The sequence below is a fragment of the Kogia breviceps genome, chromosome 19 (genome assembly GCF_026419965.1).
Source record: "Kogia breviceps isolate mKogBre1 chromosome 19, mKogBre1 haplotype 1, whole genome shotgun sequence".
NCBI lineage: Eukaryota > Metazoa > Chordata > Mammalia > Artiodactyla > Physeteridae > Kogia > Kogia breviceps.
The window spans coordinates 13,453,760-13,475,004 of NC_081328.1; the positions used below are offsets into that span (position 1 = coordinate 13,453,760).

The window sequence follows — 21,245 nt, forward strand, 5'->3', positions numbered from 1 at the left end:
AACCACTGCGCCACCAGGGAAGCCCATCAATACTGATTTTTTAATTTTAATTTTATTTTTTTAATTAAAGTTTTATTCTAATGAGAGTCCACCAAGATTTTTACCCAGGGAGTGATACGATTTAATTAGCATTTAGTATTGCTTAAAGATCTTGGTTTGTTTGTTTGTTTGTTTGTTTTTTTACCCTGGCCGCACAGTGAGGCTTGTGGGATTTTATTTCCCCGACCAGGGACAGAACCCATGCCCCCTGCAGAGGAAGCGTGGAGTCTTAACCACTGGACCGCCAGGGAAGTCCCCTGGTTTGGTTTTTAAAGATGTAAAGGATGGGGCTTCCCTGGTGGTGCACTGGTTGAGAGTCCGCCTGCCTATGCAGGGGACGCGGGTTCGTGCCCCGGTCCGGGAGGATCCCACATGCTGCAGAGCGGCTGGGCCCGTGAGCCATGGCCGCTGAGCCTGCGCGTCCGGAGCCTGTGCTCTGCGACGGGAGAGGTCACAGCAGTGAGAGGCCCGCGTGCTGCAAAAAAAAAAAAAAAAAAGATGTAAAGGATGAAACATCTTGTTCACATACAGTAGATAGGGCTGAAAATAGTTTTATTATTGCAATGTTTGCAATTCTTTAACCTCTTTCCTCGGTATTTACCTTAAATTGCATAGATACCTATTATCAATATTTATTTTAAATGATCTCAGCTGACCATTTCCACCACTTTTGTGGAAAGAACGAACTGGAAACCACGTGACTTGTGAAAGGGTCAGAAACCCAGCTTTTAGAGTCTTTTACTTTCTCAGCTCCTACATCAGCACTTCAAGTGGCCCCTCTGTTGCCACCCAGGAAGCCGGGGAGCCCTGGGCCGAGTCCCCCAGGAAGCCTCGGGCTCCGCTGCAGAGGGAGGGGGTGGTGCAAGGCCCTTCTCTGGCGGGTCGCTTTTTAGCAACAGCACTGGGGGGAGCTGAGGACCTGCAAGCTGACTGCTTTAAAACTCTTCTGCCCTCGTACCCCTGGACCGACCGTCTCTGCACCCCCAGGGCATGTGCACCATAGTCTGAACACTGCTGCTCTAGCAGGCCCCTCGCCACAAAGGAAAGCTGGACCCGAGTCAGTCCAGGGTGGGCTGGGCCCCGGTGCTTCTTACAGCTCAAGGTAAGACCCCTGCACCTTCTATCACCCACACACCTGCTGCGGACAGGGGGCACCCAAGCCTCCGACAGGGTCTGGCCCCTGCATCTGGGCCCAGACCCATCCTGGAGAACAGGACAGAGGGAGAGTGGTGTGGAGAGGACTGAACACCTCCTCAAACGTGCTAGGGAAGCGTGTGGGACTCACAGCCTGGCTGCTGCCCCGGCTCTCTATTCTACAAGGCTCGGGGCCCCTGAAACCTTCCTCCCCTAACCTTTTTGTCCCAACCCTCACCGGGCCTGTGGTACAGGCTGCTCCTTACACTTCCTTCATCCCCTCCTGAATCCTGGGTCTTGGACACAGGGCCTTGCGCTGTCCCCAGCCCTGACCTCGAGCAGGGGCCACCTGGAGTAGAGAGATCTCCACTGCTCTTCATCAACTGGGGCAGATACTACCCTTGGGACACACATTCTGGAATGACCACCTGCTTCTAATGCACGGCTCTCCAGTCATCAGCATAAGCCTCAGGCCCATTCTGTGGTCCTGGCCCCCAGTGCCCCTCCCCCGCCCTAGCCTCCCATGACCCGGCACCTCCTGGCAGCTGCTGTGGACTGAGCCAGCGGTCCCTCCCTGGGCCCTTGAGTGGTATGTGGACATAGCCCAAGTGGGAAAAGTGCAGGGAATGAGAGTCAGACCGACCTGGGTCCAAACGTTCACCCTTCCACTCAGCTGTGTGAATGTGGGTAAGTCACTTAACCTCCTGGAACCTCAATTTCCCTACAGGGGTGTCCATACCTGCCTCAGAGCGTTGCCATGGAAAATAGTAACAGCGACTGATGTGTTGTGAGCATTTCCTGTAAGTCTGGCTCTATGACAAAACCCTTACATACAGCATCTCAGTCAATCATCATAACAAGCCCAAGAGGTTTAAGCCTTTCTAGCTGCTCCCCTTCTACAGATGAGACACCAAGGCTTAAAGAGAATGAGGAGTTTGCCCAGTGCTACACATCTAGGAAGTGAGAGCTGGGATACAAAATCAAGTATCCCTGACTCGCCTCAGCTAAACCTGCAAGATCCTGCCCAGCCCAGCTAGGTGTACAGCACCTAGCCTGGCATCCTTGCCTCTTGGCAAGGCAGCTGCTGTGATCATTATTTATCTAGAAGGGAGATATCGGCCCTCCACGGTCTGGCACCACCGGCTGACCTGGGTGCTGGCAGGCCAACCCCAGTAGAATTCTTTCATTCCTTCCCTCCCTATCACTTCTATTCCAGCTGCCAAGTAGCAACCCTATGTTCTCCTGGGAACATCTGAGACAGGGCCTTAGCAAGCCCTGATGCTAAGACCTAATCCCAGCCCAGCTTCTTCCAGGAAGCCTTCCCAGATAACTCCAGGCCTCAGGAACCTTCAGTTCCCCTCTGCCTCCCTGCCATGCTAGGACCCCGTCCCCTGCACAGTTTGCTCTTGTTCCAGCCTGTCTGAGGCCAGGTCTGGGTAAGGTGGCACTGTCGTGTTTTACTGTGAGTCCCGCCACCGCCTTATTCCAAATCCCCTCTGCAGGTGTGGCCCTGCTACCCGCGTGGGGAGGCCTGCCCAGCCCCTCAGTGCCCTGACAATGAAGCCCTGTCTCCCAGGAGGCCAGCAGCCTCCAGAAACCAAGTCTATTTCAGGATGTCATTTAAATACAGAGAAGGGAGGGTGCAGAGTAGAGAGGAACATGGCACATTTTCCAGAGAAATAATGCTGTCTGAATTGCTGTGGTTATTTATAACCCCTGGGAAATGTGGACTTTGCTATTTCCTGATTAGATTAGCACTGGGGGTGGAGGAACCAGCTCCCTGGATGTCAGTGGACAGGAACACCTGACCGCTCACCCTCCAGTCCCAGCTGATAGGTGCTGTGCCTGCCCCCGGCCTGGGGACCAGGTACCAGGGGGACACCAGATCACCTGAGACAGTGACACAGGTGGGGCTGCGAAGGGCCCGGCTGGGGAAACCCCCCAAGAGGGGCCCCTCCTTCACCACACAGGTAACAAAAACGCAGTGGGGCTCCCCCCAAGGAGCACAGGCAGGAGACAGAAGCAGGCCATTGAACATCCTGGAGAAAGTTATAAACGAGTGGCTGAACACAGCCTCTGGGAGCAGCTCGATTACGTCCTTTTTGCCTTTGCATTTAGACCTGGTCAGGTCATGGCTGCACATTCAGACCTCTCCCGTGGAGAAGCCGCTGCCCTCTGGGACCGATGTCCCCGAGAGAACCCCCCAGGTCCCCTGCAACAACATCCTGGGCCCCTGCTGGGAATCCTGCATCCCAGGCAAGGAGTCCACAGAGTCTGAGAGAGAATCTGGCAGGTGGCTAGGATGCTGCCTCACCTGCCTCACGTTTAGGACAGGAAATGGGCTCCCAGGCCTTGCAGGGGGCTGAGAGGATTTGAGGCCCTGAGGCCACGGGAGGATGCTCTATGTGCACCCAAACGCCCCCCAGGTGGTGGGTGCGGCCTTCATTTCAGGAATGTCCTCAGGGGTCCCTTCTGCGGCGTCTAAGCCCTTCCTCCCACCCGTTTCTCCCCAGCCTGGGGCAGGAGACCCTAATGTCCTCCTCCTCTCTGGCTCCAGAGCTGTTCACGGCTACTTCCTAGTGCTTGGGATTTCAGAGGCACCAGAGAGTTTGGGGGCCCCCTTCCTGCTCCCCCTAGTGGGTGACAGAGTCCGGCGGACGGTGGGCGCGGTCCACCCACCATCCCACACTCCCTCCACCACGCAGCTCGCCCGACAGTCTCCTGATGGCTTCTGCTGCTGCCCCTGCCTGCGGGCCCTCCCGTGGGCTCAGTCCACAAGGAGGGGTCAGTGCGGGACAACCTGTCACAGCTGGCAGCTGCAGTCCCAGCACAGAACACAGAGCAGCGGCAGAGTTACTTTGGGAGGTGACACGGGGGCTTGCGGGTGACAGGGACCCGTGAAAACAGTATTCACCTGGGCTCCCAAGACCCCACTTTCCCACCCTGTGGCGCCCTGGCGCTGAGCCTCTTCCCTCAAAACCTCACTGTCATTTCCACAGCACAGGCCCTGAGGAAGCCCACCTCCTTGTGCATGACCCCTGACCTCCTGTCCCTCTTGGGCCCGGGCCCCACTCTTTCTTTCATTGAGCGCTGCTCTACCCTCTGCCCTCTGGGCCTGGGGCCTGGCATCCTGGGCCTGTCCTGGGTTGATGGCATGGACTTCACTCGAAGCCCAGAGTTGTTTTGGGGGCTGATAAAAACTAAGCGCAGTAAACCACAGTATAGCTGAAGTTGTCACCCTCGCAGGTGACTAGGACACCGAATAGAAGGCAGAGGTGTGGCTGTGTTTTGGGGACCCAGCAGGAGGCTGAGCGCTGGGCCGTGGAGACCAGGCCCTGAGCCGGGTGTTGTGTCTGACGGTGGTACATTTCCTGTGGCTCCCAGGTCGGTGGCCACGGTGGCGGACCTGGCTGGCCTTCTCCTGCCCTCCCCCAAGTGCATGCACATGCTCTGGGCTGGTCCCCTTGGGACACCAAAGCCGGCCTGTCATTGGGGCAGCCCACAGGCGTGAGAGGCATGGTGAGGGCTGGCAACAGGGGGAAAAAAACAGGGCACTACCAAGAGCCTGCCTCCCCACCCCCCCCGGAAGGGTACTGGAGGGTTCCGTCAACGTGGCCGCTTGAGGGAAACTCAAGAGAGGCAGGGCGGAGTGGGAGGGGGCGCTGGGGCCTGTATCCTGGCTTCTAGCTCAGCAGCTGGTTTAGGGGAGACCAAGGTCAGCCTCAGCAAACTGACCCCATTTTCCCAGGGGCTGGGCCCCCCCCACCATAAGGCCAAGCAAGCTCTGTCCCTCCAGCCCTGGCCCTGCAGGGTCAGGCACCCTGTGCAGGACAGCCACACGAAAGGCCTGTGCAGACTGTCCTGCCAGGCACCGGGATGAGGCCACTTCGCCTCAGCTTGCCTCCCCTGCCCCCCAGAACTGTGAAGTTCCCTGAGGCCCACATATGGGAAGGGTTTAGCAGTGCTGAATGAGGCGTTTATTGAAGCCAGGTTAGCCCTGTAGAACCCACTGTGACCTGCCCCCCCAGCGCCCTGCATTCCAGGGCTCAGCCTGCTCTGTGCCGCCACGCTTTTAGCCCTCAGGCCGGCACAGCTGCAGACAGAACTCAGAGAGGGCCCGCCTTGCCTTGAGCCCCCCGGCCCGGTCTTCCTCAGAGCTGGCCTGCCCTGCCTGGAGACTTCACCCCAGAACCAGGCCTCGAACCAACAGCCAGGAAGCCGTCCCGCCCAGCTCAGGGCCACCAGCTGACAAGCACAGGGTCACTCTTGGGAAAGGAACTGGTCAGGGCTAAAGCAACACAGGGGCAGCCCCCAGCAGCCCCGTCCCCAAAGGGAAGGGGCCGCCTTAGAGGTCAAAGTCCCAAGCGAGAGGCTCCCCGAGGTATGACCGGGAAGTCTCATGCTGCTGCCACGGAAAGAAAGGCCAAGGGCCTTTAGGACTGCCATGGGCTCGGCGGCCTCCCTCCAGACTTAGAGTGGTTTGGTAAGAATTATGAAAGTCCTTCTCTGAAGCCGACTTCATCCTCCCTGCCCAGGCCAGGAACGCTGTCTGGCCACAGAGCCTGCTGGTGAGAATGAGGCTCGGCAAGCCCACTGCCTGTACCCGCTCTGAGGGGCCTCCTGGTGGGCTCTTCCCAGGCCCCACGTGCAGGCTCGTTTCTGTGCACAGCTTGCTAGGCTGGCTTCTACACCCCCGGAAGCTCCCTATCCAGGGCACGCAGCCTTGACCCCAGTGGGGCCCCGTGACCACCCAGACAACCAAGAAACAGCTGCAAACTCGAGTGGGCCCTGGGCCTCCTCCTTGGCGGGGGGGCATGATGGCTAAAAGCACTTCCTGCGCTAAGCCACTCAGTGGGACCTCATCGTGTCACTCTCTAACACCTCGTGGGTTATCACCTAACTCACATCATGGAGCTAAGAATGATGCCTGGTACTCAGCACCCAATCAAAACACGTCAGCATCACTAAAACTGGGCTTAAAGTCCCCAGTGGCTTCCCGCTGCACTCAGATTAAAAGCTCATCTCGGGCTTCCCTGGTGGCGCAGTGGTTGAGAATCCGCCTGCCGATGCAGGAGACACGGGTTCGTGCCCTGGTCCGGGAAGATCCCACATGCCGCGGAGCAACTAAGCCCGTGAGCCATCGCCGCTAGGCCTGCGCGTCCGGAGCCTGTGCTCCGCAACGGGAGAGGCCACAACAGTGAGAGGCCCGCATACCGCAAAAAAAAAAAAAAAAAAAAAAGCTCATCTCCTTGTCAAGGCCTGCAAGGCTGCTGCCCCCTCTGTCCAAGGTCACTTCCTATGTTCCACACAGCCTCTGTCTGCCCCTGAACACACCATGGTCCCCCCAGGCTGCAGTGCAGGGTTTGCACCTCTGCCTGGAAGGCATTGTCCCCGGATCTTTCAAGAATCCTTTTTGTCATTTAAATTTTAGTTCAAAATTATCTCTTCAAGCAAGCCCTCTCCCCTCTGCTTTATTATCTAATCTCCTACCCAATTTTATCTCCCTCACAGTACTTGTGCAGCATAAAGCGATCTCATTTATTGCCTGACTCTCCTATGGACAGCAAGTTCCCTGAGAGCAAGGCCTCTGCCTGGGCTGCCTCTGGAGTGCCCAGCACATGAAGATGCCCCATCAATATTCAGAGACCAAATGAACGAATTGGGCTATGCGGGCTGGAGAAAGCAATGCCCTTTGTTCGGGACAGGGGTCGAGAAGCCCCACATCCCTGCTCGCCTCTCTCCTCCCGTGCTCAGTGAATGGCTGACCCTGGCCAAGGGGCAGCCCCGTGACCTCTTCCACCCAGACTTTCCCAGCATGTTGAGAGTTTAAGGCTTAGGCGTCGGAATCTTGAGACGTGGCCAAAATCATCATATGAACTGGATTTAGGAGATCATCCCGTTCAGCTCCTTCATTATACTGATGCCAGAGAACCAGAGAGGTGAAGCGATCTGCCCAAGGTCACACAGCAAGTTAAGACCGTAGACTCAGGATTAGAAAAACAAGGCCTCTCGACTCCTACCAGCCCGGTACCCTTCCTTCTCTGGCCTCCTAGGCTACACCAGCCTGAGAGAAGTGGGGGTGCTCCAAAGAGGCGGCCAGAGCACAGAGGGGGCATTCAGGTGTCTGATGGGAAGGGGAGCTGTGGCTGTTACTGCTCTGGCTGTGCCCATCTGAGGCACCCACCCTGGCTGGGCTCACTGTCCAGGAGAAAGACGGTTCCAGCTTCTGGGTCAGGCATGAGTTCCACTCTCTCTCAACCAAAGCAGAATTGGTGAAATCACCGTGGGGCTACAGGGCCCTCCCAGCCTCTCCGCAGCAGACTCCCACCGGCAGTTCCCACAGTCACTTCCCACCTCTCTAGGCCCACCTTGGGGGACCAAGGACAACGGGGCCTTAGTGTAAGCCTCACTGGGATCCAGGACTGACTCTGGCTTTCTCCCGGGGATTGGGCAGGCAAGTTCCACGCACAGGGATGCGTGTTCCTTTGGGTGCAAGGGAGCTGTGAGAACACGAACACCCTTGCAACTCCCAGCACGATTTGATGGGGAAAAGGAAGCCAAACTAGCACCTGTGGACCAGCTCCTGACCATCTGGGTATCCAGCAAGGCCACTCAGCAGAGGGCTGGGCCTTTCCAGACTTGGGCGCCCTGCCCAGTGCCTGGTAACTCCCCCACACCGGCACCTGCAGAAGTTTCCGGGCTCTTTCCAAAATGTCTGCCCTCCTGGGCCTTCACGGCCTCTGGATAGTCCTGCACCACTGGGCTTGGGCAGCACTGACAGGCTCGGCTCTCCCTGGTCCAAGGCCATCCAAAAGCTGGGGCACCAAGCCCAGCAAGGCTGCCTGGCCAAGCCACCTGGGGACCACAGAGACGCTGGAGAGGGCCGGTGCCGCTTCTAACCTCCCCGGGCGCCAAGAAACAGAAGCTCGCCAAGTGCACTCAGAGCACGGGTTCCTACCTGGGGATCCGTGACCCTCTCTGAAACAGCATACAGTTTGTGCATATGCGTGGCTCTGGGTCTGGGTGGAGCTCCGTAACTGTCATCAGATTCTCAGAGTTGAGGACTCCTGCTCTGTGGAATCAAACAGGCCTCTTGGGAGCCAGCTTAGTGGAGAAGTGGGAGCGGGGGGGGGGGGCGGGGGGTCAGGAGGCCAGCCGTGTGGCTCCAGGAGTAAGATCCTCTCCCTCTAGGGAGTATGTATGCTGGCTGCAGGGATGTCTCACTACTCCCCCGTCCAAGCCCGCAGCAGGCCAGCCTGGTCACAATCCTGGCCCACACAGAGGCCAGGGAGGCGATGGGCTGGCCGCAGGGGTCTCCAGCCCCGCGGAGAGGCACTACTGTCCGCTTCCCACAGCTGAGGGATCGCTATAGGGGTGTGAATAGGCATGTGAATGGTGAAGACAGGATGCAGGTCCCTTCCCTCTGGTAAATAAGGTGGAGGGGGGCAGGGTGGGAGAAAGGGGGTAGGGCAGAGAGAGGTGGGCAGCTGGGGCCGGAGAGGTGTCTACTGGTGTCTAATAAGGTTTCAAGATCTTTCTTGATGCCCAGAGCCAGATGATGAAGTAAAAGTAAATGAGCCCAAGACATCTCTCTATACCCCAGCGCCCTTCTACCCTCAATGCCTGGAACAGCCAGTGAATGGCTGACTGAGCCCTGGGGACACATGTGGTTTGCACACCTGATGCTAACTGTTAGGAAACTGTCAGGTCATATTACAGACTCTGGGAGGGGTCTGGAGCTGTCCTGCAGTTGCAATGAAGATGACAAAGAAAGGGACCCTCCTGAACCCTAGGTTCCCCAGACGAGTGGCCCAAAGAGGGCTCCCCATCCTGTCTTTCTTCGGGTTGCACCTCTGACCTTCCCTAGAAGTAGAGGGGAGCAAACCCCACCTCAGAGCAGGTGGACTTGTCCTGGAGCTCAGCAGGAAACCTCTCAATTCACCTGGCTGGCCTCTGGCTTCCCGAGAGAAGCTCTTTGGTGGTGGGGAATCCCCAGACCCATGTGGCAACCCCTCGAAGCAGAGGCAGGGTCATCAGGAACCATCCTCAACTCTCCCCCACTCCCCTGGACCCTGCCAGTTCGGCCTGAGTCCCTACCTCCAGCCATTATCTGGCCTGGTCTGGGTCTGGACGTCTTCACCTTGGCTGCTGGGCAACAGTAGGGGCACGGATTCCTGCCCCTCCAGACCCCCGCTGCCCGAGACACAAACTTCTGGCCTGGCCGCTGCTTCCCTGGGGGCACTCCTAGCCTCTCTGGCTCCCACAAGTGACCCCATTAAAACCTTTGGACACTTTGTGGGGTAGGGATGGGATTCCTCGTTCAGTCCTTCTCCCTCCCAAGCGCGACCTAGGGATCTAGAAACAGGCAGGGTGGGAGGAGGGCCAGGCACTGAACCTGGTCTCCTTGAGTGTGACTTAAAGCCAAAAAAAAAGGGAAAAGGAAAGCAGAAATGTGAAGTTAAACGCTGAGAGCGCCGGCGGAACCCACAAACTCAAATGCCACGTGTCTCCTCTGCTCAACGCTTGCACAACAAGCCAACTGCCAAGTCAGAGTCTGGAGTGAGGCTTCAGCCCCAGGACTCTCCTCGGGGACAAGCACAACCCCAGACAGAGCCCCCCCACTGAGGACCCAAAGGAGAGTCTGCGAGCGGTCCCCTACCGCCCCTCTTCCAGCGAGCGCAGACGCCTGGGGCCAGAGGCTCCACAGGCCAACACTGGCCTTTCTCCATTCAAACAGATTCTTCAGCCCCAGCACGGGGTCCCCAGGTGACTCACATACACCCCCCTCCAGGCTTCATGAATCTTTAGTTAAGTGGCAGCAGGAGGGCCACAGGTGTCTCAGGCATCCACAGCAGCACATCCTTGTGGCAAAGTTAAATGAGGAGTTAATGAGGGGACCCCCCCCCGTCAGGCTGGGCAGTACCTGGCACCCTTCCCCCACCACCTAAGCTGCTGCCTGATCCCAGCGCCCTCGTCTGGCAGTGAGCCTGCTGCACTGAAAAAAAAAAATAGGTTAATGCAGCTGGGAAAAGAAGGGAGGTGGGCAGCAGGTCTGGCTCCACAAGCCTGCCTGCTCACCCACCAACCCCGGGCACAGCAAAGCAGGCACAGCAGGGTGAATGAATGTCCCTCTGTCACCCACGGTACAGACCCTTGTGTCTGCGACACCAACATACTTTGTCACCCAGCAGGAGCTAGGGGACGGAATCACCCGCCGCACAGAGCATCCCAGCGCCGGAGCCATCCTGCGGTTGCACTGATGCCAATCAGCTCAGCAGCCCAGAGCCTGGTTGGCCTGCCACCCTTGCCCAGAGGGCACCATCAGACACAGAACTGTCAGATACCACCAGAGGTGAAGCTGGCTAAAGGATTCCCGAAGCGGCTTCTTGGTTTTGCTAGTCACTAATGCCCAGGGAAAGAACTGAAAGTCTGGACTTTCAAGGTTTAAAAACTGCCCCCTACCTGCCACCCCCCCACCCCGGCAAAGGGGCAGGTAAACCGGAAGGACTCTGTTTGGCTGGGACTGGGCCAGGAACCTGCTGGGTCACTTTCTTGCCAACCTCTAGGTCTGGAAATGGACAATGAGCTTTGGGCTGGTGTCTGCTGGCCTCAGCAGGGGCTGGGGAGGGGGTACAGGCAGGGGACGGCTCCGGGCTGCCGGGCACAGACAGCTGCCTCAGCACAGAGGGGCTCTGGTAGCAGCTGAGGCCAGCAGGGCTCCGCTAGCCTCGTCCCTAGAGAGGCTGAAGGTGACACAGGGGCCAATGCAGGACAGCTCAAGTTGCTGCCCTGCCCAGCACTTTCCAGGACTGATGTCCCCTCTGGGAGGTCACGTATGCCCCGTTGGAAGAGGATGAAAGTAGATAAGGAGCCAACGGGCCCAAGATCACATCCTCTTGCAGGTGCCAGGAACCTCTATGCTGGCTGGCAGTGAGGATCTGCGCAGAGGGACCCCCCCCCCGGACCCCCACAGGAGGGCTTGTAAGTCCCCACCAGCAACACAGACTAGCCAAGCCTCTGTTATCACTACCTGCAAGGACAGGCATGGCCCTGGCCAGCCGGGACAGGCACCCTGCGACATTTGCTTAGGTGGTTAATTTGGTCTACAGTTATCAAGCGCTTACTGTGTGCTAGGCGATGGTCTGGCTCTTCCTCAGACGCCCAATGCCAGGGCCCAAAGCCAGCCCTGCGGCAGCCTGCCCAGCTGCAGGACAGTCAGCTTCTATCTCAGACTTTCATCCCCGCCCAGGTCTGGGGCGGCAGGCAGGATGGGCAGTCTGCCCTGGCTCAGCTTGGTCTGAGCTGCCTGCTGGGTCAGGAAACCCCTGGCACACTGACTGAGTTGCCTGGTGCCTGACCGGCACTGGGCCAGCAGGCCTCTGGGTGGTCCCTGAAGAGGCAGCCTATAGCCCCCAGACCAGGCAGCACCGCCAGCTCCCCACAACCCCAAAGAAACCTCACACGGCCGGTGGTACTGAGCTGCTTCCGCCGGTGCCCCTCTGCGGAAGGGGCGGCCGCTGGATGCAGGGGGTCGGGTCTGGGCTGGACGCTGTAGGGGAAACTGAGACCCAGGAGCCCCTCGCCCCATCTGTTCATATTTCTACCCGCAGAGGCGCAGAAAGGAGGCAGGCGGTCCTCTCCCACAGGAGACAGCACCCCTCTTCCTGAGACAGGGACAGAGGCAGAGTAGAGCAGGGCTCGGAGGCTGGGGTAGCAACAGCGTTAATCACCACGTTAAGGCCACTTAGAGCCAACCCACAGCTTACCCCAGCCTCTGTCCCAGGGTCCCTCAGTCAGGTAGGAGGCTCAGTGAACTCCGAAAAGGGGCTGCCCAGAGCCCCAGCAGGCCCCCCGCCCACCTCAGTCCCTCTCGTCCACCCCCGCCGACCCGCTCGAGCCCCTCGGGCACCTTTTGGCGGAGGAGCTTGCTGCGCACGCGGCCCCAGAGCCGCGCGCCGGTGTTGGAGGGCCGCTTGCTCCCCGGCTCCTCCAGCGGGTCCAGGCAGCAGCGCTCCAGGGGCTCGCACACCGCCTTCAAGCTGCAGTCGGGCTGAGGCAGGACGTCGGTCATGCCGGCGGCAGCGGCAAAGCCCGGCCCGACGGCGAGCCTGCCTGTGGGGCCAGCTCAGCTCTGGGGACGGGAGGCGGGGAGGCGCGGGCCGCCGGGGCTCCGGAGCCGCTGGAGGGAGGGTGGGAGCGGGCGCAGCCTCAGCCGAGCCACCGGGACTGTTACTCGAGCTGGGCAGGGAAGCGCATGGTGCGGGGCTCCGCTTTCTCCTCCCTCTGCGTCCTCCCTCCCCGGAGACACCGCTGGAGCAGCACCGGCTCGCTGGTCCCGGCCAGGCTAGCGGGAGGCCAGCCCCGAGCGCGCGGCGCAGCGCCCGAGGCTGCCAGGGAGCCCCCGCCCCCAGCGGAGGAAGTGACTCAAAAGAGGCGCGGGAGGCTGCCCCCTCCAAAACACCCAACCTCCCGGTTTTAACTCTTGGCAGGCTGGGCCTCCTCCTCACCCACCCTTCGGCCCTCCCTCCAGCCCCTAGTAAAGTAAGTTTGACAAGCAGCACAACCAGCCAGTCCCTTCCCCTCTAGAGCCCTGGTTAACCCCTTCCCCACCAGGCGGCGCCTTGTGGCTGGGGTGTCTGCGGGAGGCTGCGGGAAGCCAGAGGGGGTCTGCAGAGGCCAGGGCTCAGGGCCAGGAGCCATCAACAGCTGCCCTTGTCCCGGGCAGAGGACCAGTCCTGCCCTGGGGTTCTACTCCTGCCCCAGATGCCTCCCTCAATGCCAACTCAGTGACAGAGCCCGACCCGCGTGGACTCCTGTGTAAAGAATAAAGAAGATCCCGAGCTGGGCAACTTCCTGGGCTTTAGCACCCCACCCCCAGAGGGAACCAGCTACTATGGACCTTCTCTGGGGACATCAGCAAAAAAATCCAAGGACGACACGGGTTACAGATGCGCAGCAAGAGGTGCTCCTCTCACGGGCCACTTCGAACCATCACTGGTGCCCTTCACCAGAAAAGCCAAAAAAAGGTCTGTGCTGCTGGGGGCAGAGGACTCCCACTGACAAAACGGCAGTAAGCCACTCTGTGCTGGGTGCCTTGGGATAGAGAACTAAGAACTTGTTCTTGGCTCTCAAGTTGATGAATGTTCATTTCACAAGGTAACAAGTCAGTGTCTGGTGTTCGGAGAACAGAGAAAGGCCTGAACCCCAGACGATTAGGGTCCACACAACCCAGAGGCATCCAGGCGTTACACCCTGTAGAGCTTGGCACGGGGGAGGAAGGAAACCAGTATTTTCGCAGTGCCAACTGTGAGCCGGGTCCCATGCAAAGGGCATTCAAATATCTGCTGGCGTTGAAGCCTCACGACTTCTGTGCCACTGGTGGTATTGTTTAGAGTTGCGAGGACTGGGGCTCAGGGAGATGAAGTTCTCGCCTGAGGTCATGGAACTGCAGCTGGCTAGTGACAGGTCTCCTCCAAAGGCCCTGGCGCTCACAACCACTGAAGTGTGGCTGGTTCTCTGGATTCGGGGAAAAGAGCTGGGTCAGGCCACCAGGGCAGGTGGGTCGGGGCCCAGAAGCAGCCCCTGGCATCTGGAATGCACCTGCTGAATCTCAACCAGCACACGCATCTTGGGGTTTATCATCAGAGGCCGTGGTGCTTTTGCAGAAAGGGGTGGCTTCACCACAGAGGGAGCCAAGACTTGATCATGACAAGAGACGCCCTTCACCGAGCTTACTATACAACAGGCACCACACTAACCCTCCACGTGGAGTACCTCACTCACTGCTCCCCCAACCTTTAGGAAGTATGTCCTCACATCCCCATTTTTCCATTTGAGGAAACCGAGGGTACAGAGAAGCTAAGCCACTTGCCCAGACCAGCCTGGGCCAGGCCACGAACAGAGCTCTGGCTAGGCCCTCACCACTGTGATATCCCAATGTTGCAGGGTCTGGTCCTGTGCTGCCTTCTGCCTGGAGGTGAACGTGGAGTCCTGGAACTCTGCTGGACTCTGGTGGTCCCTGCAGGGTGGCTGGGCCAGCCCCATCTCCTCTAGGGCTCCATGCTCCACACCTGCTTCTGCACAGTGCAGACAGGGCTGGGCCGCCAAGGCTGCACAGAGCCTCCTGCTACCTGAGCTAAAGTTGCCCAAAGCCAGTGCAGCTAAGCGGGACAGAGCCACAGCCGTTTTCCCAGTAACCCCTGAGTGGGAGGGGAAGAGACCCACCAAGGCAGGGACATGCCTGTGTCCCCTGCCCAGCTGGGGCCTGAGCCACCCTTCTTGACCCACCCCTGACCTGCTCACCCAGGGCACCTGAGGGCCACCTCTGAAGAGGATCTCCCTCCAGCCCCATGAGGGGCCAGCAGCTGCCCCCACCAGCTGCACAAAACCCACCTCCTCCAAGGCTTCACCCATTCCTGTGGTCTTCACCTCTTCATCCCAGTGATTTCATTCAAGAGGTATTGACTGAGGGCCTGGCTATGTGCCCAACCCTGGATAGGGGCTGGGGAATCACAAAGATGAATCAAAAGGCTGTGCTTGACAAAGCTGACAACCCAAAAGAGGAGAGGAGACAATGGCTTAAACACCTCTTAACAGGAGGCAGAAAGGCATTCATGCATCTGGCATTTACCAATCGTGCACCTACCACACGTCACACCCAGATGGACAAAGCATCGTTTTTGCCCTCAAGAAACCCAGTCTTATGCCGCAAGAACAGCACAGATCAAGTGCCATGAAAGCTGAGAGAAAAGAGAGGAAAATTCTAGCGAGAGAGAATCAGGGAAGGCTTCCTGGAGGAGGGGTTAGCGTGGGCCAGAAGAGAAAAAAGGTCACCCTCCCTGGCTTTGCTCTGCATCCCTCAGCTAATGGGCAAGTGCTGGTTGTGTAACTGGCCGGTAAGGTGCCATTATGATTGCTGACCACGTTCACCTGCTGCAGACACATGGTCCCTGCTGGGCACTGCCAGCTGTTAACTTCAAAACCGGCCCCTCACTGGCTTTCGAAGGTTCTCTGTCCTCTATCTGGGTCACATGCCACAGGATGCAGTTTGGGGGATGTTGAGTAAGGTGCGTCCCCCGCCAGGTGTGTGGGAGAAGGGGGGCAGTGCAGATCCTCTTCCCAAAGCTTTATACTTGTCTGTCTTAGGAACCCCAGGCTCAACACTTGTCTGGGTAAAGCAAGCTCTGATTGGATGAAAGATGGCCAACCGGTCTCCATGGTGACATAAGCGCCTTAGCAGATGGATAGCTGTTGCGAGGCTCTTCCCTTGAGATGCTCATCTTTCCTTCCTCCCTGTGGGCTGGGGGTTCTCTCTAGGGACAGCACAGATTTGCCTTCTCTTCCCCAAGCCTGACTCACTGCTGCCTGGAAGCAATGGTCTAGGAGCAGGCTGCAGCAGGGGGGTTAAGGCAAGACACATGTTCCTAGCGAGTTCCTCAAAAGCAGCCGTCGGAGTTCTGGTCCCTCCAGCCCACCACAGACCCTTCCTCAGCTTCACTGGCTGGGCTAGCCTCAGGCTGTCCCGGCCACCCTGGAAGTGACGGCACCGCTTTCCCCTCTGTGCATCCTGGCAGAACTGGCCTCTGAGGATGAGCAAGGGCCCCCTGTCTGGATAAACAGAGCCTGGGTGGGAAGGCCCACATGAACAGATGTCGCTGCCTTTGGAATTAAAAACATTCCTAGGAGACTGTCCCATCTTCCCTCACCCCCTCCCCAGGCTCTCTGCCAAAGGGATGCGAGGGGCCGTCCCCAGGGAGGTGCGGGGCAGGACCCTGGGTTACACCGAGGGAGGGGTATATACCTGGGGTGGCTGGGACCGGCTTCCCAGCACAGCTATGACTGAGGCAAAATCAGGCTAAAGTGACAGCAGAGGCATCACTGAAGAAAAAAAAGGTCAACACGGAATATCTGCAGCCTGAGCTGTGTGGGCAGGAGAGGCAGGGACTGCCACCAGTGCTGCCTTGGTGACAGCTGGGGATGGGGACGGCTTCCAGGCAAATCCTCCAGCCTGTGAACACGGGGAGGAAGTTTCTTTCTCAGAACCTTGGGATGCTGCTGCTACTTCTCTGGAGTGACCTCCTTTTCCCCACTGGAACGACTTTCATCTTCCCTTCAGCCCAGACTGGAACCCCGATTCCCTGTCCCTCTCCTCCAGCCAAGTGACTTGAAGGCAGGAAAGGGGGTTTCTGAGCAGCCAGATAGATCAAGGCCACAGGCACCCCAGAGGGGACAGCCTGGGAGTGAGGGGGAGGGAAGAGCCCCAAAGGGCCACCTGGAGAGGCTGGGTGCAGAAGCTGGGGCCGGAGAGGAGCCTGGGATGGCGCTGAGGAGGACCGGGAGGGGTCTGGTCCGGGGTCAGCCAGGTGCGCTCCCTTCAGCCCCAGGGGAGCAGCTGGACAGGCCCCGCAGGAGCACAGCTGGGAGGCAGGGGGTGGGTGGAGAGCAGGTGGCATGTGAGGCTGGGAGGGCTGCAGAAAGGAAGCCCATGGTGGTTCCTGCCCAGAGACAGGCACTGGAGTCCAGCCCGAGAGAGAACCAGCAGGGCGGGCGGTGCACGGGAGCCCGGGGCCCACGCAGAGGGTGTGTGAGTTGGCAGGGAGGGTGGCACATCGCAGGGCAACTGAGAGAAAGGAGGGGCGGGAGAGTCCCTTTAAAATGAATGGCCCTGGGGTCCCTGCATTCCTAACGTGTGTTCTCACCTTGTTCTGTACCGATCCTAAGCCAAACTGTGGATCAGGAGGGCAGAGATCTTCAGAGAATGAGAAAGACCCCTTTATGTTTTTCCATCCACACTTTTGGAGCATCTGCTATGTTCCTGGCCTGCATTAGGCCTGGGGACAGGAACACTTTGCTCAAAGTCACTGAGTAGCCAATGGCAGAGCTGAGCCTAGAAGCTACTTTTCCACTCATTTACCCATTCATTCATCACTGACTAGACAGCTACCACATGCCAGGAGGGAAGGACCCTGAATAGGTCACAGCTCACTTGGAGCTGTGAAACTCCAAACCGAGCCCTAGCCATCCCGCCGCTGACCCGCCGTCCAAGGAGGTAAGTGCCAGCAACTGGTGACTCTTTCAGGCATCCAGGCCAGGACTCCGGGGTCTGGGCCCTGCCTGCTAACAGCTGTGCGTGGGGTTGTAGGTCTCTAAGGTCTGGAGCCTCAACTCTGTAGATTAGTGGTTACTGGTAGCTTTAGATGGCCGCCTGAGAGGGAGATGGGGAGCGGTTTCCAGGATGCTGGGACAGGGGGCAGCCAGGATTCAAAGGTAGTTGCTCCGCAGCCCAACCTCAAGGTGTACCGTGACCCTCCCGTCTCCCAAGGCCTGGCCGAGTCACAGGACAGTGCAAAGCGCCGGCTGTTCTGCACACAGCCTCACCCTCCACTCTGCCCGGCCATCCCAGGCTGGTGTCTCGAGGGTGCTTGGTGGCTCTAGGAGAGACTGAGACAGCCACAGAGCTTGCCTGCTCTAGGACTGTCCTAATGTCCTAATGGGCCCTGGCAACTCCTAGTAATTCTCACAGCATATTTGGTCACGGAAAAAGGGTGGAAAATCCACTTGAGCCTTTGGGAACATCTTGTATACCTAAAACAAAACCCACCAGGGACAGAGTGGGTAGAGCACACACCCACCACACATCCATCCATTCCTTCCCACACAACTCACGGATGTAACTCACAGTCAGACTGACACCCAGACCCCCTTGGCCGCTTGCCTGCTCCCAGGACGGAGGCAGTATGGCCGGGGTCTCCCAGCGCAGCCAGGGGCCAGAGCACTCCAGGGGGCCTCCCAGGCCGCAGACTGAAAACACAACAGCCTCAGGCAGGGGGGTTTGAAAGTAGGTCAGGGTCCGCTGAGCCTCCATGCTTTTTTTCTCTTTTGCTAATATTAAGCAACTCTTTTCCACCCAACTCTGAGCTCCAAATGAACAGAAGGAAGCTCCTGGGAGCCACGGAACCGGGGTGTGAGTCCTGCCTGGTGACTGTGGCAGCCACACCCTCTCTCTGGGCTTAGTTTCCACACCTGTCAAACAGGATCTTGGACCAGACAAGTGGTCAGCAGTGAATTTTTTTTAAGCAGAGGATACACCCCGCTTTCTTTCTAAATGAAACCTTATGCCAAAGTCTCCCTGGCCCCAATCAGCCTAACAGCAGAAGCAGGGAGCAGAGGCCCCTTGGTGAAGTGGGGTTCTAGGACCCTACCCACTCAACACTGCCTTTGTCCACCACTCCCTGCCTTGGGGGCACCTCCTCGGGTTGCCCCAGTAATCCCCAAGTCCCGCAGACTCTGAAGCCTCTGGTCCTCCTTTAAGGACAGTTCCCATGAGAACTGCTATTCCTCTACCACGGCCATTGGCCCTCGCTCCCCTCCAGGGTGGGGTAGATGTGGAAGTCGGGAGATTAGGAGCTTTTTTTTTTTTTTTTTTTTTTTTTTTCAGGGGCTTTTTAAGGAAACTTTTGGGTCAGAGTCCTGGATCCGAAGCTCATGTTTTATCTCTACTTTTCTCTCTGCTTTGGGAAAACTCTGGGCCTCTGCTTTGCTGGTGTGGGTTCCCTTCGGTGGCCTTTCGATAGGATAACACTTATCTCATGGAGTCAGTCTGGTTGGTGTTTTCTGGGTCACCTCCGGCCTGAAGCCAGTGCAGCTCAGCTCTTGCCTCCAAGGGTGTGAGCAGGCTATGCCTCGCTTTCCCTGTGCCAGCCCACGGGGAGTGGGTGGCACCTGGCGGTCAGACCCTCACCAAGAGCCACCACTGCCCCCACGGCTCGTGCCACGGCCAGGCTGGGCGAGGTGCTGAGGTGGGCTGTGCAGCGCCCACAGTGAGGCAGAGCCACATGAGGCGCCCCCAATCAGCATTCACGTACAGCCTCAGCCCTCACTCAGGGAGTCCCCGGCAATTCCCCTACTAAGTCCTTTTCCCAAAGGTTTTGAATAAAATCAAAGGCAGGACCATCGTACGAGGCTGAAGTCGCAGCCTCCGCCAGCGGAGAGGCGAGCGGTTACTGGGAGCGTGCAGTAAGCCAGGTACTGTTACCTCCGAGGATTCATCTGACCCTTGCACAGGTTTGAGAGGGAGCGCTCAGAGAGGTCACGTCGCTATCAGACGGTGGAGCTGCGATCAAACCTGGGTCTTCTGCTTCTGAGTCTAGGAGCCCCGGGCCCAGAGCTGGGAGAGCACCCTCTTTTGGTTTGTTGAGAGGCAGGATTGCTCTCAGGGCCTGAAGGAATCAGTTCCCAAGGTCCTCTCCAGATCAGCTTCTCTGCTGCCTCTCACCTCTCCTAGGTGAGCAGGGGGCATTCCCACGCAGGGCAGGGGGCAGAGGAGACCCGTGCCCCCGTCTGCGTCCTGCCCAATGCTTCCTGTCTCCAGGACCCCCTGGGCAGAGCCCAGGCTCCCTAGATCAGGAACACCTGGGAGACAGAGGTAGCTGAGCGGGGCCGGAAGAGAGGGGCTGTCCTACAGGTATGGGGAGGCCTTTGGACGGCAGGGCGGGCGCCCTCGTAGGACCCTGCCCCTGGCTCTCCCGCGCCCCGCTGCCTACTCTGCTCTCCAAGTACAACCGAGCCACCCAGACCTGCCTGGAAGAGGGACAGCAGGTGAGGCACTGGACAGTGAATGGGTCTGAAACAGCTCTCGTCACCTGGGCCCTGGGAGGAGGTGGTGTCACAGGCAGGCAGAGGAACAGTCCTGGTGCCCCCGTCCCTCCCGGTCCGTGGGCTTCTGGGCTGGCACAGCGGTGGTGATGGCAGCAAAGGGAGGAGCCCCCCACGCACCTGCTGAGAGCAGCAGGCAGAGGCAGACGCTTCCCCTGGACGTGCACACCCAGCCCAGGCTGAAGGCAGGGGAGGGGGTCCATCTTCCAGGGGAGAGGCTGGAAAGCCACACCCTGCATGGCCACTGGCGGGAAGCTGAGGGAAGCTGCGTAGCTGCCTCCCTGCAGGCAAGGTTTTCTCACAACTGCCCTTCCCCCCATCCGAGTCAAAAACGGCCACTCAGAGGACAGGGCCTGGCTGTGGTCGGTGTGGCCTGAAATATGCATGGGAGAAGGTGTTAAGGACACCCGGTAATGTCCCCTGTCATTCCACCCAGGGAGGGACCCAGGCACTCCTGGTACCAGCTGTGAGGAGCCAGAGTGGAAGGGGTTCTGGGCCAACCAGGCCAACGCCCCAGAGCCCAGCTCCAGGGCAGTAAAGCTGGGATGCTTGACCCTTGGGCAGAGTCAAACGGGGACAGCAGACACCTCGGGGGCCAGAGGGAGGGACGTGGGGCGGGGGGAGCCCTCGACTCCTGCCCTAGCAGCCTCCTGACCTGTGCTCACTCCGAATTTCCTCATGCCCCGCAGAGTAATTGAAACCAGAAGTAGTTCCCGCTGACAATGACCCCTTGTTCCCAGCTCATCGCTCTGGGCCTTACCGCACCAGGCCGCCGAGCTGAACGCGGCTCTGAGGGGAGATGAGCCCAGAGCTGCTCAGCCCGGGGTGGGGGCACAGCAGGAAACCTCAGGCTGGCAGGTGGTGAGGCCCCAACCTTGACCTCCTGCCCACTCCGAGGTCGGTTCATCAAAGCTGGTCTGACTCCAACAGCATAAGAAAACAGACGTGGCCTCAGCCAGCCTAAGGCCCAAACACAGGGGCCACTTGCAGGTGACAGCCTTTGGGAAGGGGGTTTGCTTGACAAGCTACACCCAGAATCCCTGCAGGAAGGCGGAGGACAGTGGACCTGGACCTGCCGGCTTGGGCAAAGGGCTGTCATCACTAGACAAGGACAGGCCTTGTGCCAGGTCCTGTGCCAAGGGCCTCACGGACTTTCCCCTTCTGTTCTCTTTACAGCCCATTTTACAGATGAGGAAACTGAGGCTCAGAGAGGTAAAGTAACCTGGTCTCCCAACTAATGAATGGAGAAAGCTAGACTGAAGCCCAGATCTGTCCGGCCTCAAAGCCCCTTCAACACTGACTGAATGATCGCAATTCTCCTCTGTTCTCTTCACCACATGGGGAGGTCCTGTTCATTCTTTGCATCAACCACACAGTGCCTGCCACTCAGAGGGAGTTCAACAAACAGAAATGCGGGA

At 58.6% G+C, this 21,245-nt stretch overlaps 1 protein-coding gene across 6 annotated transcripts in view; it reads right to left on the reverse strand.

Annotated features, from left to right (window-relative positions):
• ABR (ABR activator of RhoGEF and GTPase) overlaps positions 1-21,245 on the reverse strand; it is a 176,725-nt gene that overhangs the window by 11,263 nt on the left and 144,217 nt on the right. Inside the window, exon 1 of one of the 6 annotated variants that reach the window (XM_059049030.2) lies at positions 12,083-12,765. The exons of the other annotated variants lie outside the window; for them this stretch is intronic. Within the exon in view, the coding sequence (XP_058905013.1) occupies positions 12,083-12,244 (162 nt within the window). The 5' untranslated portion in view covers positions 12,245-12,765. Of the gene's footprint in view, positions 1-12,082; positions 12,766-21,245 lie in introns of those variants that run through there. 6 annotated transcript variants of the gene reach the window in all.